The sequence below is a fragment of the Bos taurus genome, chromosome 12, assembly GCF_002263795.3.
Source record: "Bos taurus isolate L1 Dominette 01449 registration number 42190680 breed Hereford chromosome 12, ARS-UCD2.0, whole genome shotgun sequence".
Taxonomy (NCBI): domain Eukaryota; kingdom Metazoa; phylum Chordata; class Mammalia; order Artiodactyla; family Bovidae; genus Bos; species Bos taurus.
The window spans coordinates 74653894-74673716 of record NC_037339.1 but is presented as its reverse complement, the minus strand read 5'-3'; the positions used below and the strand labels follow the sequence as shown (position 1 = coordinate 74673716).

At 41.4% G+C, this 19823-nt stretch overlaps 1 protein-coding gene across 1 annotated transcript in view; it reads right to left on the bottom strand.

Moving 5' to 3' along the window:
• Positions 1-660: 660 nt before the first annotated feature.
• Positions 661-19823, bottom strand: part of RAP2A (RAP2A, member of RAS oncogene family) — a 39332-nt gene continuing 20169 nt past the window's right edge. Inside the window, exon 2 of the mRNA NM_001192942.1 lies at positions 661-2504. Within this exon, the coding sequence (NP_001179871.1) occupies positions 2267-2504 (238 nt within the window). The 3' untranslated portion in view covers positions 661-2266. The remainder of the gene's footprint in view (positions 2505-19823) is intronic.

Genomic DNA, 19823 nt, shown 5'->3' with positions numbered 1-19823 from the left:
TTAGATAATCGTTTCCACCTTATATCCTGCCATACCTTTCACATTATTTAACTTATTTTTGTCTGCATAGCAATCCACAATGTAAAACCGTAAAGTCTTTATAGATTTTTTATATGTAATCTTACTTGCCATAAATTTCTACTAAATATGGAATTCTAAAAACCAGAATCATTCTGAGAAGTCAGAGGCTTCAAAACTCAAACAGTGCACTAACAAATATTTCTCTTTCAGTTGATAAAAATCATACTTCTTGAATCACTGACTTGTCTACATGATTGAGTCAAATCACCTTTTACATGACCAAATTTGATGCAGTAAAACTGGTTAGAACTTTCTGGCCTATAAAAGGTGCTTCATAATTGGAAATTATTCAAAAAATTATATTGAAGAATGCAAATATTCACAATTCAAAGACTTTTGACAACCATGCCTGGTTTGACCCACACATCTGTCTTCTCATTTATGAAAAGTACTATCCACCTTTTTTCTCTCCTCCAACATTAACATCAGTTTACTAAACACTTGGGGGGAGGGCTAGCAATGATTTCAAGAATGTATTAAAAAAAAAAAAAAAAAGACAAAAAAAATGTTTTTGCTCCATGGTATTCTGCAGGACAGATTCTCAGTATAGGCAACTATCTCTGACTTGTGCCAAATTCTTCAGAACATTAACGCACGTGCACACGCAAACACACATTCTCACTCAGTAACACACGTAAGACCCAAGGTGACTTGCACAAGAGTGTGAAACCGACAAGAAATTTGAGGCGGTATGCAGATCACAGGCTCAGTGATACTGCAGTTCTGAAGGCCAAATTCATCTCCAGAGGATCAGCTCAAAACACTCTCTTCGGCATTTTATAACTCTGAAGGTGGTTGAAAACCCTTCTGCGCTTGATTGTAAAACTTATGAATACGTTTTTCCTGTGCCATTAGTCATGCAAATGATAAATACTTGGCGGCTATAAAAACCAAAAATGTCAGGGCTTGAGCACCTTTTCAAGACAAAATATTCACTCTAGCTTTATTTGCCACTTCAGTAATCAGGCCAAAATTGTTGTAAGAAAATCTTCATAGAATTTTCCAGGAAAATTAAAGGGTTTTTTTTTGTCTCTTACTTTCCACTCTATAATTTCTGTTCTACTTTTAAGCCCCAATTATTTCACATGGTTATTCAAATTTTTTTTTAATGCCTGCAATAAAGCTCTGCTATAGAAAACTTGATTTTGAAAGCAGGTTAGCCAAGAATCACACCACAACCATAGCCCTTAAAGGCAAGAAGGAATTTGCTGCTTTAACGAACATAAAAATGCAAGATATCGGTACTGTCCTGCGAGGTTTCTGCAAACGGGAACATGTGGATGCAACATGGCTTCATTTTCCTTACACGATGGTACTAGTTCATCTACTGGAATGCTTCTCGTTAGTAAGGCTAGGCAATCTTTTTCCATCACAGTTGCTTCCTTCTTGTTCAGTAAAGTAACAAAGACCATCCCTGCTTGGTGAACAGAGGGGTGGGTCTGGGGTTTTAATTTGACTCAAACCCTTGTGAGAGTCTCCACTTTCTGGGCAAAGCAGGTGATGACATTCTAACATCAGGCTGTATTTTCACCCAACCTGTGCTGACTCTGGCTCTATCAGAGACTGGTGCGTGAGTTAGTTCTGTGTCACAAATTAGGATAACATCTACAATTAAGCATCAACTTTGAAAAACAGAAGTGTGTCAGCTGAGCAAAGAATCTCTCCCTGGAATGCTGTCGGCAGGTCAGCTGCTATTACTTCCTTGATGTGATACATTGGTTAGAAGCACTATCTCAGTTCCTGAAATTCAGTACTCTGGTAGGAAAATATTTCTCCTTGACTCATCTATTTTTTTTAAAGAAGACAAAATATTTTAATGGTTAAGCGGTCACAGGAATTCTTCCGGTTTCTGTCCCGTGATTACTTTTAACGTTGACCATAGTTGCTTCTGTCAACTCAAGTGACAATGCCATCATAGCTTTCGAAGGAGGTCGCCCTGTGGATCAACTGGGCCACGACGCCTGAAGTTGCAGGTGCCTGGAGGGGACTGAGGACGATGGTGAAGACTGCAGTAACTGGACCCAAAGGTGACTCAGAGATATCAGCTGACAATCGCCGCTTGGCTCTGAAGGACAATCTGCTGCTTCCCTGGAGGTTCACACCGCACACCCTGCAGGCTCCATGGTCGAGCAGGAGAGGCTGGTGTCGCCTCCAATGGTGGGGGGCGGGCAGCCACATGTCAGTGCTATTGTATGTTACACGCGGAACAGCACGGGTCGTCCTTGTCGGGCTGTGCGGCATAGTTCATCTGCCTCACGATTTCGGCGAAGAGTTCGTCCACCATGGTTTTACTCTTGGCCGATGTCTCCATGAAAGGGCAGCCCCATTCCTCGGCGAGGGCCCGGCCTTCATTGGAGGACACCTCTCTCTCACTTTCCAGGTCTACTTTGTTCCCCACCAAGATGACCGGCACTTTCTCATACCTAGGAGAGAACAGACACGGACACAGGGGTTGGAGACGTTAGCACAGAGCTAGACAGGTGAAGTGGATTTTCTCTTTTTTCATGATATACTACAGAGTCCCTTGGACAGCAAGGAGATCCAACTGGTCCATCTTAGAAGAAATCAGTCCTAAATATTCACTGGAAGGACTGATGCTGAAGCTGAAGCTCCAATACTTTGGCCACCTGATGTGAAGAACCGACTCATTGGAAAAGACCCTGATGCTGGGAAAGATTGAAGGCAGGAGGAGAAGGGGATGACAGAAGATGAGATGGTTGGACGGCATCACCGACTCAATGGACATGAATTTTAGTAAGCTCTGGGAGTTGGTGATGGACAGGGAGGCCTGGTGTGCTGTAGTCCATGGGATAGCAAAGAGTTGGACACGACTGAGCCACCGAACTGAACTGATACTACAGATATTCTCCTTAGCTACATGAAAAATTATTTGCTCCAGTTGGTTTGACATTGGCCAGAAGGCATTTAGAAGCAGCTCTCACAGTAGATCACAAATGGGTTGTTCAAAATGATGTTTTAATCAATTACATATCTTTTAAAATCAATTTACCTTTCCAGATATACTTGGAAAATTATTATCAGAATCTCAGAATAATCCCCTTGGATGGATTAATGTAAACTTTGTTCATTATAAGGGATGCTTATGCAGAATTTCAGATGATGAGGTAATACCTCTAGTGACTAAACACATAATTTGAATTTTATAAATTTTACTGTGTTCTAAAAGTATACCAGGGTTTCCCAGGTGGCTCAGTGGTAAAGAACCTGCCTGCCAATGCAGGAGACACGGGTTTAATCCTTGGGTCGGGAAGAACCCCTGGAGAAGGACATGACAACCCATTCGAGTATTCCTGCCTGAAAAATCCCAGGGACAGAGGAGCCTGGTGGGCTACAGTTCATGGAGCGCAAAAGAGCCAGACACGACTGAGCAACTGAAATGACAATGAAAGTGTACAAAACTGATCACGTTCTAATCATTCCTGAATAAGAAAAAAGCTGGCAGAACTCACTAGGATGGAACCCACCAAATACAACTATGCTCTATCCCTTTATACAAACTGTCACAGATTAGCCTGTTGAAAGGTAATTACTGTTCTTTTCAGCCTGACAAGGACTTAAACATTCCAATCATTAGCTCTGTTTGATGTCATCTCTTCTTTTCCTTCCTGACTAGAATCAGCGTGCTATAGATTAAATGTGTGTTCCCTGAAATTCGGATGTTGAAACCTAATCCCCCATGGGATGGGATTTAGGAGATCAGGCCTTTGGGAAAGGACTGGGTCATGGATGGGATTTGTGTCCTTATACAAGAGACCCCAGAGATCACTGCCCTTATAGCCACGTACAGACAGAGTGAAAAGATGACCCTAGGGAAGTGGGCCCTCACCAGATACTGAACCTTCCAGAGCCTTGACCTTAGACTCCCCAGCCTGAAGAAATATGAGGAATAAATTTCTGTCGTTTAAGCCATGCAGTCTGTGGTATTCTTGTTACAGGAGCCAGATGGACTAAGATAAGGTGTCTGTAAGTCAAGATGTTTGGAAAATGCTAACAGACAACAGAAATATGAAAAGAACAAAGACAAGCGGTCGTAAATCATTTTGTACTGAAAGATGATTCTCTCTACAATGGTTATTCATGGTGTAAAAAACAGATGCTACTGTGCAAATTTATTTACTACTTGTGTTTGTTTGTTCTAAGCAATGTTGCTAATACATTTTTACTTTATACATCGTTCTAAAGGCTTTTTGTGATTTCAGCATAAATCAATATGTGTGTCTGTACTTTCTCTTCTAAGCAGAATCTCTAAATTTATCAAGGAAGCAAACTGCAAAACTGCACACAAGTGATAACAAATGTGACTAGACACAGCTAATCTGTTAGAAACTACACGCAGTCAGGATTTACTAAGGCAGGGTTTGTGCAGCGTTTTTATCATTCAGGAACCAGTGACGGGCAGGCAGTTAATGCTAGCAACAATACTTTCACAGCTTCATCTTCTGGGCAACATGGTTCTCTCCGCTCACTCTAATTTATAAAGCTAACTGTATTCCCAACAGAGTCTCGTTTTTTCCCTTTGACACAAGATCACACTGACAACGGTCTCAACAAGAGGGCATGCTCTAGGCAGTGTGCTCCTTAGCAGTCTGAAACACACAACTTCAAAGTGCAGCCACAAAATTAAAAGACTCTTACTCCTTGGAAGAAAAGCTATGACAAACCTAGAAAGTGTATTAAAAAGCACAGATAACACTTTGCTGACAAACGTCCATACAGTCAAAGCTATGGTTTTTCCAGTGGTCATGTATGGATGTGGGAGTTGGACCATAAAGAAGGCTGAGTGCTGAAGAATTAATGCTTTCAAACTGTGATGCTGGAGAAGAGTCTTGAGAGTCCATTAGACTGCAAGGAGATCAAACCAGTCCATCCTAAAGGAAATCAACCCTGAATATTCTTTGGAAGGACTGATGCTGAAGCTGAAGCTCTAATACTTTTGCCACCTGATGAGAAGAACTGACTCATTGGAAAAGACCCTGATGCTGGGAAAGACTGAGGGTGGGAGGAGAAGGGATGAAAGAGGATGAGATGCTTGGATGGCATCACCAGCTCGATGGCCATGAGTTTGAGCAAATTCTGGGAGATGGTGATGGACAGGGAAGCCTGGCACGCTGCAGTCCATGAGGGCACAAACAGTCGGACATGACTTTGTGACTGAACAACAGCATTATCAAAGATAAATCTAAGATTTGGATATTGTCATTTCGCAGGAAATGGATCTGGACAACTCTAATTTTTATCAAAGGACTTTGCATGCATTTACTGTGTATCAGCAGTGATTATGCTCTCTGATCATACTGAGAGCTCTGAACGTAGGACCCAAGAGTTGTGCACATCTAGGACCTTCACATACAACAGTTATGTGTTCCTCTTGTGGCTCAGCTGGTAAAGTATCTGTCTGCAGTGCAGGAGATGCCAGGTTCAATCCCTGGGTCAGAAGATCCCCTGGAGAAGAGAATGGCTACTCACTTCAGTATTCTTGCCTGGAGAATCCATGGACAGAGAAACCTGGGGGCATACAGTCCATGGGGTCGCAAAGAGTTGAATACAACTGAGCGACTAACACTTTCACTTTCAGTCAATGTATTATATATTTATCCATCCATTTAACAAGTGTTTATTTGATAGAAGCCTATTTTTGTGCTAGATGCTATTCAAAACACTTAAGATACATCAGCGAACAAAGCAAAGAGCTCTGCCATATAGTCTAGCAGAGAAGATAGTGGTTGATAATAAACCCAAGTAAATAAGTAAATTATTGGTTTACTAATGAAAGTGAAAGAGGAGAGTGAAAAAGTTGGCTTAAAGCTCAACACTCAGAAAATGAAGATCATGGCATCTGGTTCCATCACTTCATGGGAAATAGATGGGGAAACAGTGGAAACAGTGTCAGACTTTATTTTTTGGGGCTCCAAAATCACTGCAGATGGTGATTGCAGCCATGAAATTAAAAGACACTTACTCCTTGGAAGCAAAGTTATGACCAACCTAGATAGCATATTCAAAAGCAGAGACATTACTTTTTCAACAAAGGTCTGTCTAGTCAAGGCTATGGTTTTTCCAGTGGTCACGTATGGATGTGAGAGTTGGACTGTGAAGAAAGCTGAGCACTGAAGAATTGATGCTTTTGAACTGTGGTGTTGGAGAAGACTCTTGAGAGTCCCTTGGATTGCAAGGAGATCCAACCAGTCCATCCTAAAGGAGACCAGTCCTGGGTGTTCTTTGGAAGGAATGATGCTAAAGCTGAAACTCCAGTACTTTGGCCACCTCATGCAAAGAGTTGACTCATTGGAAAAGACTCAGATGCTGGGAGGGATTGGGGGCAGGAGGAGAAGTGGACGACAGAGGATGAGATGCCTGGATGGCATCACCGACTTGATGGACGTGAGTTTGAGTGAACTCCAGCAGATGGTGATGGACAGGTAGGCCTGACGTGCTGTGATTCATGGGATCACAAAGAGTCGGACACGACTGACTGACTGAACTGAACTGAACTGAAATGGTGTTAAGTGTGATGGGAAAAAACAATCGCAGAACAGGGAGGGGGCTGGGGGCACAGGTGCAATTTTAAACCAGAAGAGCAGGGAAGGCCTTGCTGGGATGGTGGCAGTTGAGCAAGACCTGAAGGGAGGGAGGGAGTTTGCCAAAAAGGTGTCTGGGGAAGAGCATTCCAGACAGGACACAGACCAGGTAGTGTGAATGCTGGTGGGAAGAAGAGCAAAGGGCCCGCGGGGTCCATCTGTATCGCCTCCCTGACTCCAGCAGTCAGAAATCCTGCGGTGTAGGGAACTTGTTCACTTGGAACAAATGAACTTTGGAACCTGGGTGGCGAAAGTGGCCTCAGAAGACGAACGTGACCTTTACAATGAGATCGACTGGATTATTTAGGAAGACTAGGTGCTTGGTTAGCAGGAGATAATTAGTATTTTCATCTCATGATCATTATTTACCATAGTTTGGTGAGCTGTCTTGATTTTTGCTCCCCACTTTCTATTAATAAACATATCACTTAGGAATGAAATTGAAGATGCAAAATCCCCCAAACACTTAATTTATGTGTTACTGTTGATGTGATCATGAACAGGGCACCGCTGTATCCACATCTCAGGTATCAGCTGGTTTCTCATCGACTTCAGCGTATCTTCCTTAGTATTTCCTTTGAGAGCGCAACCAGGGTCATACAGTGGCTTTTGCAGCTCAAATCGCTTTACTTTTGTTTATGGTCTGAGAACTAACACTGGTTTTATTAACATGAATGTCCCTGTTGTTAACAGTATTCATAAGCACAGTTACATAATGTATTAATAAATAGAGCTAGTTCTTTTGAGCAGCTCTGCTTAATGCATTGAATGAAACATCAGAAACACTGGCTTGAGTATCACTTAGCTGTAGAGCACTGATGGGCTTCTCCACACGAGGCGGCTTTGTAAACCTGAACAGTTCAAGCGCATCTGATGTTTATCAATGGTCTTTATGTAACTGTCCCGATAGGGGTATATGTGTATGTGTATTTAATTGTGGTTGTGTCTAAACTCAGCTGATCACTAAGATTCCCAGGCCCAAATCCAGGGTTACTGAATCTGAATTTCTGGGATTGGGCCTAAGTGCCTATTTAAAACTGTGTCTAAGTTCTGAAGAATGATTGTGAGGTTCGGCAAGGTTTAGGAATCACTGACCTGTTGTTACTTGTGACCCTAGACAGCACTGGGTGTGTATAGCTCATGGTTTTATACTGCGGCAAGCCCAGGCTCAGTTCCTTTTCCCCTCGTTGACTCACCAATGATAACCTGGGGACAGATGCCACCACACTCAGTTCCTTTGACTTCCTTTTGAGGGTGCTCTATTGTAGCATGTTAAAAGAGGCTAGGCCCTCACACGAATTTCAACACTGTGCTATTTCCTTACTCACTTTTCTGTAAGCAGGCGGAAATACAATTCTCTTTGAACTCAGAAATGAGAATTGGACAGAGTTTTACTTTCCCTTGTTCAACCTTCTACCCATTGTTAAAAATCTCACCTACCAAGAGAGTCTCAAGGTAAAATGTCAGAACACCTGATGCTTTAATCATTTCCATGACAACCTCACCAAATGGGTTGTATCTGAACATCTTTAGTGATGCGGAACTCACATCTCAGGCAACCCATTTTGTCCCGTCAGCTCTGTTAAAATGTGAGTGTTAAAAAGTTGGTGCTAAAAAGTTTATCCCTATCTAATGAGCTGTGACCTATAACACCTTGTCCTTCCTGTGACTGTTGAGAACACAGAAATCTTTTCTCACAGGTTTTCTTCCCCATCTCCCTGCTCAAATTAAGTAACACAAGATAATTTTTTAAAGTCCATGGCAATATTTAAATAAGTAAAGACAAAAATGAAAAAACATCCTTCATCTCACCTCCATGAGAATGACTGCTATAACTGTTTTGGTGTGTATCGTTTCATGCTATTTTCTTATACATACCTATACAAATGTAGATTTTTCGGAAAGGCGAGCATACCCGTTATATTTAGTCGCTCTATTTTCACTTATTATCTTGGACTTTGTATACCCATAAGTGGTATGCATCGTATTAATGGTTAAGGAGTACCCCATTTTATAGTCTATGTGATAATAAACGTACCATAACTTAATTACGCCCTCCCCATTTGTGTGTGAAGCATTCCCCTCCCTGTGTTCTCATTAACCAACAGCAAACCGATGAACCACACCTACACAGGGAGCTTCCTTCTCAAAAGTGTGCACAGTGTGTGCTGTATGCGTGTGTGTATGGCAGACCCTTTGAACCAGGAAAAACAACACCACCACATTTCTAGATTAGTTCAGACTACTGTGCTCACACACATGCAATCTTGACTGACATCCAGGAATTTATACTACAGCCAGTAGAGCTGAGGTCAAGGGTGCCTGTTTCCCCACCCTTGGGATGGGTATTTTTAATCTTTCAGGGAAGTATGATGGCAGTTCTAGACAAAGAGAGTGGTTTTATGGCTGGGAGTTGAAGGCCCCAACCACAGCCTGCTAGCATAAAAACATCAATACTTCTTATAAAGGTGGAAAACGTAAGCTAAGTAAGGCTTCCTTCTTCCTCTAAACTGACTTGTTTTGAGGTGACTAAACATTTCATCTTAAAAGGGAATTTCTGGTAATTTAGCTTGAATAATAAAAGGAAACCAAAATTCCTGGCGGTAACAGTCTCCTGGTTTCAGACTGCATGCATACTGAAGAAGAACAGAAAGAAATCTGTAAATGTAATCTAAAAATTAAGTAAGGGCTGTAATGACACCAGAAAGATATACAAGGCACTCAGGGCTACTCCATGACGATAAAAATGAAAATAATCTGTTTTTACAGAAATTAAGAGCTGACACTGTATCTGAAGAACAGTGTGATGGTGAGGGACCAATTGGTCATGACAATGTAACTCAGGCACTTTGAATGTTGTGTTGAAAAGCCATTTGGGAGAGAAGATACTTGGCAAAAGGCATCTGATAAAGGGCTGTTATCCAGCATATACAAGGGAGTCTTAAAACTCAACAAGCAACAGACAACCTGATTGAACAATGGGCCAAGGACCTTTAAGATACACCTCAACAAGGAAGGTATACATATGGGCAAACAGGCATGTAAAGAGATGCTGCACATCGTGTTTTGTCAGAGAAATTAAAATAGAGACACCAGCACACACCTCCTGGAATGGCCACAATCGAGAGCACTGACAACACCAAATGCCAGGAGGACGTGGAGCAGCAGGACTTTCAGTCACTCCTGGTGGGAGTGCTAAATGGTGCAGCCACCTGCAAGGCAGTTGAGTGATTTCTTAGAAAACAACATATACCCTTACCATACAAACCAGCAATCCCTGGTATTTAGCTCCCCAAACCAAACATTTACAAATATATAAAGCCTGCACATAGATGTATATAGCAGCTTTATTCGTAACTGCCCAAACTTGGACGCAACCAACATATCCTTCAGCAGGTGAATGGATAAATAAACTGTGGTATATCCAGACAATGAAGTATCATTAGTGTTAACAAGAAATAACCTAATGAGTCATGAAAAAAAATAGGAAATTTAAATGCACCTTATTAAGTGAAAGAAACCAATCTGCAATGGTGACATACTGCATGGTTTCAATTGCATGACATTTTGGAAAATGCAGAATTCTGGAGACAAGTTAAAAGATCCATGGTTGCCAGGGGTTGATGGGGTGGGGAGGAAGGGCGGAATGGATGGAATACAGAGGATTTTTAAGAGTGAAAATACTCTTCATGATACCATCATGATGGATACATGCTATTAAACATTTGCCCAAATTCACACAATGTACAGGGCTTCTCTGATGGTTCAGCAGGTAACGAATCCGCCTGCAATTCAGGAGACACAGGAGATGCAGGTTCAATCCCTGGGTCGGGAAGATCCCCTGGAAGGACAAAAATGGCAACCCACTCTAGTATTCTTGCCCAGAGAATCCCATGGACAGAGGAGCCTGGCAGGCTACAGTCCACCAAGTGGCAAAGACTTGGACACAACTGAGCAACTGACACGCACGCACACCGTACAACACCAGGAGTGTACTAAGGTAAATCACCGGGCGATTACGGCAAGTCAGTGTAGATCCATCAGTTTAACCAAGGTCAGAGCTCAGCTGGTAAAGAATCTGCCTGCAATGCAGGAGACCCTGGTTCGATTCCTGGATTGGGAAGATGTGCTGGAGAAGGGATAGGCTACCCACTCCAGGATTCTTGGGCTTCCCTTGTGGCTCTGCTGGTAAAGAATCTGCCTTCAATGTGGGAGACCTGGGTTTGATCCTTGGGTTGGGAAGATCCCATGGAGAAGGGAAAGGCTACCTACTCCAGTATTCTGGCCTGGAGAATTCCATGGACTGTATAGTGCAGAGGATTTGCAAAGAGTCAGATAATACTGAGCACCTTTCACCTTCCCTTCCCTTTCCCCAGTCTGGTGGGGGATGGTGTTAATGGGAGAGGTTATACATGTGTGGGGTCAAGGGCTATACAGGAAATCTCTGCATCATCTCAATTGTGCTGTGAACCTTAAACTACACTAAAGAAATAGAGTCTTTAAAAAAGAAAGCTACTGGAGGACTAGGGTAGCCAAGGGGGCTTAAGTTCACTAAAGTCTTTATGTCCCACTGATCACAAGTGAAAACTCATGAGAAAATACAAAAAGTAACTACCAAACAACTCTGAAATATAAAGAGAAAAACAGGCAGATTTGTGCAGGCGGCCAATTCCTGGAGAGAAGACCCATGAGGTTGAGTTTTTGGTTTTTTCTCTTTGCTCCGAGAGTGGGCAGTCAGTGGTATGCACACAGCCAGAACTCTGGGAGAAATTCATTCTACCCAGAAGGTCAAGTGAAGGGATGCCTGTGAGCTGGAAGGTGTGCGTGGGTGGGAAAGCCTCCCTTTTTTCTTTGCTTGTCCTTTCACAGCTCACCTACAACGGGCCCCCTAGCAGAGCTGGGGTGGTGGGCAATGCCCATAGCTAGGACTTCATTAGAAATTTCTGGTTAGAGGAATTGAAAACAAGGCTTCTTAAGGTCCAAGGAGGATGAGAGAAAGCTCTAGTTTTTTCCCTTCTCTCTTCTCTGCCTGCTTTGCTAGGAAGATGACCCAAACTGGGAGAACTAGTTGTAGTGTAGCAGTGCAGAAGGATACCAACCATTTACCTAATTAATATTTATAGAATACTCTACTTCATAAAAGTAGAATACATATTCTTGTCAAGTGCACCTGGAATATTCACTTAAGACCATATTTTTGGCTATAAAAACTGTAACAAATGTAAAAGAGCTGAAATGATACAAAACATGTTCTCAGACCATAATGGAATTAAACTAGAAATCAGTAACGAAAGATACCTAGAAAAATCTCCAGATACTGAGAAACTCAAGCATATACTTCTAAATAATCCATGGGCCAAAGAAGACATCATTAAAAAATTAGAAAAAATTTAAGTGAATGAAAATAAAACATAACAAAATCTGTGGGATGCAGTTAAAGCACTGCAGAGAGGGAAATTATAGCACTACATGTTTATATGTCTCAAATCAGTGATCTGTGCTACCACCTTAAGAAACTAAGAGAAAAAGCACAAAATAAATCCAAATTAAGCAGAAGGAAGAAATACTAAAGGACAAAAATAAAAGATATGAGAGTTGGGCCATAAAGAAGGCTGAGTGCTGAAGAACTGATGCTCTTTAATTGTGGTGCTGGAGAAGATTCTTAAGAGTCCCTTTGACAGCAAGGAGATCAAACCAGTCAATCCTAAAGGAAATTAATTCTGAATATTCACCGGAAGGACTGATGCTGAAGCTGAAGCTCTAATACTTTGGCCACCTAATGTGAAGAGCCAACTCGTCAGAAAAGACCCTGATGCTGGGAAAGATTGAGGGCAGGAGGAGAAGCAGGCAACAGAGGATGAGATGGTTGGATGGCATCACCAATTGAATGGACATGAATTTGAGCAAACTCTGGGAGATCGTAAAAGACAGGGAAGCCTGGCGTGCTGCAGTCCATGAGGTTGCAAAGAGCTTGGCACAACTTAAGTGACTTGACAACAACAAAAAAATAAAAGAAATAGAAAACAGAAAAACAGTACAGAAAAAAATCAGTAACACTAAAAATGTAGTTCTCTGAAAACAAGCAATAAAATTGGTAAACTTTTAGCCAGACTGATCAAGAAAAAAAGATGACACAAATGAACAATACCAGAAAGAGGAAACTTACTACACACACTACTGACATGGAACAGAATATGCTCCTGAAAGAGAAACTTGGATGAAATGCACCAATACCTTGGAACATATGTGATGCCACGTATGCCCCTCTCTTCAGAGGGTGATAGCACTGATGATATAATCTCTAAACCTCTCCGTTTCACTTCTTCAGGTATCTAAACTCTAGTTCTTCATTATCTAATTCAACTTTATCTCCTACAGCTTGATAAAGAGAATCTTCCATTCTGAATTCTGTCCACCTGTTCATGATAGTTCTCTAATGAGAATGGTCCCTACCAATCAAATTCTAAGATCCATTCAAAGCTTAGGTCAGATTTCATCTTTTAAAATCCTCCCTTACTTTTATAAATAGCTCATTAGTCTGAACTCTTATATTTACATTTTATGTCATTAAGAATTTGGGCTTCTTGGGTTTTCATTAATTTATTTCTTTGAGTATCTACTAGGCATTGTGTGAGGGACTGTGGATATAAGACATATGAAATCCTTAAGAGTTTGTGCTCAAGTTCAAGGAAACACAATAAACAAACAACCAATATCACTAAAGACTGTGATACCTGTTTCAGAGAAAATCAATATTGATTAATATACAGTAACTTGGGTGGGCCAATATTACATGAGGGCATCAAAGAAGGCATCTTTAGGGAGATGAATTCTAAGCCGAAACCTGAAGATTGAGAGTTGAGTCAGCCACAGGAAAAAAAAAAAAAAAAAACAGGAATCAAACATTTTAACCAGAAGAAAATATAAAGGAAAGGCAGTAGAAAGCTGCCAGCTTTATTCAGGGAACAAAAGGGAGACTGGCACAGTTACAGCATAAAGAGCAAGGGGTTGAAAAGCATGAGGGATGACTGAAGAAGGACCCATGACCGCTCTTCTAAGAACAGGAGACAGTGACTGAAGGTCTGTTAGCAGGGAAGTGAGGAGGTTTATGTGTCACAAGAGCAGTGTGGCTAATACACAGAAAATGTTCTTTAGGGGCACAGAAGCAGCAGGCAGACAGGAGATGACTGCTGTGTTCAAGGCATCAATGATGGCTTGAATTGGAATGATGGCCAATACCAGTGGAAAGAAATAAAAGTTAAAATATATTTTGGAGGCAGCATCAACAAAGACATGATAATGGACTGGTTGAAGAAGACAGCAGGTAATTGTTGGACGACAGAGAAATCAGTAAATGGTTCGTAGGTAAACTACTGCTTTTACAAGTATGACTTATCTCATGATTTATGACAAAGGTCCATCTACAGTTCTTTGGGGAAATGGTCTTTTAAATAAATAGCACTGGATCAACTGGATAGCCATACATGGGGGGACAAAAAGAAAAACCTTGACTCTCTGTGTCTCACACCCTTCATACAAATTAGAGATAAATCCCAGAATAAAAGTCAATACACCTCCTAGAATTAAATATGGAAGAGGAATCTTCATAACCTTGGAGTGCAGAAAGATGTATTAACTAGGACACAGAAAAGAACTAAACATAAAAATGAAAGATTAAGAACTTATGTTCTTTAAAAGAAACCACTAAGCAAGTGAAAAGGCAAGGCAAAATGGGGGAAAGGAACCTGCAATACATGTATCTCCAAAATGTATAAAGAATTTCTACAACATTTAAGAAAAAGACAAAACAATTTTTAAGTGGACCAAACATGTAAGTTGTTTTAAAAAGAAGATATGCCACCAGTCATTAAGCAGATAGAAAAGTGTTTATCATTACATGCCAGAGAAATAAAAACTAAAATCAAAATGAGGTACCACTAAACTCTTACCAGATAAGCTAAAATTTTAAAAGGCTGATAATATCAAATGTCGGCTAGCAAGTGGAACAACTCTTACTGGGAGAAGAGTAAATTGGCACAACTGTTTTGGAGAATCATTTGTCACTGCAGTTGACCCTTCAACAATGTGGGGATAATCTGCACACAGCTCACAGCTGGCCCTCTGTATCCACGGTCACAACCAGGGCTTCAACACACCACGGACCGCGCGGCACTGCAGGGGTTACCACTGAGAAATGTCTGCATGTGAGTGGGCCTGCACAGTTTGCCCATGTTGTCCAAGGCTCAGCTGTATCTACTGTGCGTTCATGACCAGTAATTCTGCTCCGCGGCATTCACCAAGGGACAGTGTGCACACATATGCACCAAAAGATACGTACTAGAATGTTCACAGTAGTGTTAGTCACGATAGCCCTGATCTCAAAACTGCCCAAACGCCCATCAACAGAATAAACAATGAAATCGTGGGATATCCACACAAGGGACTACTGTACCTCAATGAAGTATTCGCTACTGCTACAAGAGACATGAATGAGTCTCATAATGAGGATGCTGAATGATGAGACCCTGGGTTGATCCCTGGGTCAGGAAGATCTCCTGGAGAAGGAAACGGCAATCCACTCCACTATTCTTGCCTTGAGGATCCCACAGACAGAGAAGCCTACAGTCCATGTGGTCGCAATGAATCAGACACAACTGAGCGACTAACACTTTCACTTTCAGAAGCCTAAAAATAAACAAAACTAATCTGTGTTGGTCTTCGAGCATGGAAGTAACAGGCATGAAACTTGACGGAAACTGCTGGGTTGTCTGAAAGGTTTGTCCTGCATCTTTATGCAGGATTTGGCTACCTGGAGTATACATTTAGCTGTCTGATCTTATTTGTGTGTTTTACCACATAAAAGTTATACCTCAATTAAAGAAAGACACTGAAACAAAAAAATCAACAAATAAGATAATTATCTAAATGATTTCCTCACTGAAATAGGAATAGAAAAATAACCTTTAAGACCAACTGAGTAAGCATGCATGTTGGTAATGGGTGTAAGTTGCACAAAGTCCATGATTAAGTTGATCAGTTGGTTTACTGCTCAGCTAAACATTGCTAATGTATTCTAAAATTCTGTCCACGTCCTATGCTATTTATTTTATATTCAAAGCTGGCTGAAGACTGAAAGCATAAGGCATACTATACTAAAGTAAATGCTTTTAGAAATAAAAACGATGAAAACGCTGAACATTTTCTTCACTATTGGATCTATAAATTGCATCCATCTGACTGACTACAATTCTTCTCAGGCATAGCAAGATGTCACAGCAAGCCAGAGAACTCCAAATATCCATGTTAGAAACAGAATATAACTATGACCAACTATGACTTTTTATCTATTAGATATAAAAATACTACCCCCCAGAGATGTGTCATATGTGGGGAAGTGTTTGGAAGCCTTAAACCTTGTTATTTAGAAACTACACACGCATATATCTGAATAAACCATTATTATTATTATTTTTAAAGCACAATATCCAAGATATCCAGACTAAGGCAGAGGAAAGCAGCTACTGGTCCACATTATGTACTTTAATGTGCAACAAAATTTCAACCTGCATTTTAATGTATATTCAGTCATCAACTAATCTGTCAACAAAGTAAGCATCTTCTTACATAATTTAAACAGCAGGGACAATTCAAGCATGGACACATATTTGAAGAACACAGAACTCTCATCTAAGAAACAAAGGTCTTCAAACATAAAACTTGCATTTTATCTTTAGTGATAGCTGAAATCTAAAACCTCTGCATTAAAAAACAGGTCCAACTATTGTACTTGAAAAGACTAAATTGAGTCAATTACTCAGAAATACGCAAGTTATTTGAACTGTTATCTATATTTACATCAAATTATAGGATATTTCTTTTCAGCATCCCCTCATTTCAGCATTCCTGGCAAAAACATTGATGAATGGAAATTTGTATGTTTTTGGTACACAGTTAAAGTTCAAGTATTTTTTAAAAAGTTACCTCTGACTGAAGAACATTTAAAGATGCATCAAAGCTAGGTAGAGCTAAGATTTTTAAAGAAACTTTGAGATCTTAAAATATTTATTTCCAAATCACTAAATATAAACAGCACCAAATAAAACTAAAAAACAGAAACATGCTGCATCTCCAGAAAGTTCAGGTTATCTGACCAGCAGAATGAGCTTTTCTTCTCTCAGCAATGAACAGCTCAGGCAATGAGTGCCATCAATTATGCACGGCAGGTTGTAACTGGTTGGTTCAACTGGGCCTAAGTTTGGTGATGTCTATTAAAAAGGATTTTTCATTTGAACTGGGAGAAGTTAACAGGTGACAGATGGCAGACGCAAAACAAAACAAATGCACAGTGAAGAAAGGAGCTGGAAACCCTCATTACTGGCAGCGATTATGGTGCCCAAGAGCAGCCAATGGAGAATGATGAGCTACGGGTATGTTGGCAGGATTCAACCCAACAGCAAAGTAAAAGAAGTTAGAAATGGTTATAAGAGGTCACTGTGGGAGCAAGGGAGAAAGGATGGTCAGCAAAAGTCATCAAGAGTCTCTAAAGTAATCAAGTTGGAGATGAGAGGCTGTAACAACAGGTCTGCAACAGTACTGATTACAGGGAACAGGCAGGGTGAGAATTATTGGATGTGAGAAAACTGGTCCCTTCATTTTCATTCCTGCTACAAAACTCCTTTAATTTCCAAAACAACTCACACCTGAGCTATGCAAGTCTCCTAACTGGTCCTACCTCCAATTTCTTGCCTCATTATTCTATCTTCTATGCCATTTCCACAACAGTTATCCTAAAACCCTGCACATGTTCCTCTCCCCATCCTTGCAAATCACTACCTTAGAAAAATAAATGGCGGCTCTACAACCACTGGGGCTTCCCCGGCGGTTCAGTGGTGAAGAACCTGCCTGCCAATGCAGGAGATGTGGGTTCAATCCCTGCATTGGGAAGATCCCTTGTAGAAGGAAATGGCACCCTACTCCAGTATGCTTGCCTGGGAAATCCCATGGACAGAGGAGCCTGGCGGGCTACAGTCCACAGGGTCGCAAAGAGCTGGATATGACTTAGCAACTAAAGAACAACAGTTAAACCACTAGATAAAGGCTAACACTTAAGGTCAACCACAGCTTTCAGTTCTGTTCAGTTCAGTCGCTCAGTCGTGTCTGACTCTTTGCAACCCCATGAATCGCAGCACACCAGGCCTCCCTGTCCATCACCAACTCCCAGAGTTCATTCAGACTCATGTCTATCGAGTCAGTGATGCCATCCAGCCATTTCATCCTCTGTCTTCCCCTTCTCCTCCTGCCCCCAATCCCTCCCAGCATCAGAGTCTTTTCCAACGAGTCAACTTTTTGCATGAGGTGGCCAAAGTACTGGAGTTTCAGCTTTAGCATCATTCCTTCCAAAGAAATCCCAGGGCTGATCTCCTTCAGAATGGACTGGCTGGATCTCCTTGCAGTCCAAGGGATTCTCAAGAGTCTTCTCCAACACCACAGTTCAGAAGCATCAATTCTTCAACACTCAGCCTTCTTCACAGTCCAACTCTCATATCCATACATGACCACAGGAAAAACCATAGCCTTGACTAGACGGACCTTTGTTGGAAGTAATATTTCTGCTTTTGAATATGCTATCTAGGTTGGTCATAACTTTCCTTGTCACTGGCTAAAATCATGATGGAGTCCACAAGGGGAAGAGAACTGGATGTATATTTAGGGTACCTAGAAAAAGTCCCAGCTGTGCTCCCTAAGACATGTCACATGACCTCTCTCAGCCTCAGGTCCCCCCCTCCTTTTATTTCTCCTTTTTTGGCTGTGCCATGCGGCATGTGGGATCTTAGTTCCCTGGCCAGGGACTGAACCCACACCCTATGCTCTGGAAGCTCAGAGTCCAACCACTAGACTGCCAGGCAAGTTCCCCTCCCGTTCCTTACTTGTGAAACAAACATTAGGTATTACAGTATGGAAGAAGATGGTGATGACTTTCCTAACAATAGCTTAGCACCCATGGAAGGCTTAGTAGGTGCCAGACACTGTGCTAAGCAGTTTGCATGAATTACCCATTGAAGTATTACGGATACTGTAAAATACTACAGAATGCTAATTATTCTTTTCTAAGTTCTTTCCAACCATCTGTTAGTAAGTCAGTTTTAGAATTTTAATTGTGGTGATATAGCTGTAAAAAAGTACAAAAATTGTTACACAGTATCTTATTTCTTATCTCCAGCTTCCATTCCCCGGCAGGATGGTCTTCTACAATAAAGGCCATTAGCTCCTATTGGTACAACGTGAGAACAACAGGATAGATATTAATATCAAATTAGTCTGCTGCTACTATCAAATTGCCTCTAGTATCAAAAGCTGGCAGTTTACCATCTTCTCCAAACAGAAGTATCTGTCCTTACTCTATTCACCTTCTTGCTTCGAACACTGCTGAGTCAAGTCACTAGATATGAACCACAGCTCTGACGAGATGGGGGGTGTTCAGGGTGGTATGGCCGTAGGCTGAACCATGCTCTGAAGCCTTACAGAACAATGTGGTATAATCAAAAAGAAAATGGGACAGAACTGAAGAGAATGAGAAGAACCAAGGTCTCGTTTCTGTCTTAAACTAGCTGTGCCACCTTTGAAGTTAGATCTGGGACCTCAGGAAAGTAAGGGCCAGGAATGTTTTTATGTAGCTGTTTCTCCAGTACTGGAATCAATTCTTGACACAGTCCTACAAAACAGAATGACTTAATGAAGTGATGATCTACAAATGTGACAGCTTTCGCACGCGCCCCTAGTGAAAATGTCACAGAAACAATCCAAACACATCCATGGCTGCTGCTGCTGTTTCAGTCGCTCAGTCCTGTTCGACTCTTCGCGACCCCATGGACTGTAGCCCACCAGGCTCCTCGTCCACGGGATTTTCCAGGCAAGAGTACTGGAGTGGGGTGCCATTTCCTTCTCCAAGGGATCTTCCTGACCAGGACTCGAACCTACTTCTCCTGCACTGACGCAGATTCTTCACCACTGAGCCACCAGGAAAGTCATATCCATGGTCCCCAGGCTGAGAAAGCATTTCCGATGTGCTTTATCCAGCATGCTTTCTTTTTCTTTACCCTTTATCACGGTTTACCATTAGATGCCAAAATGCTTAAAACTGAT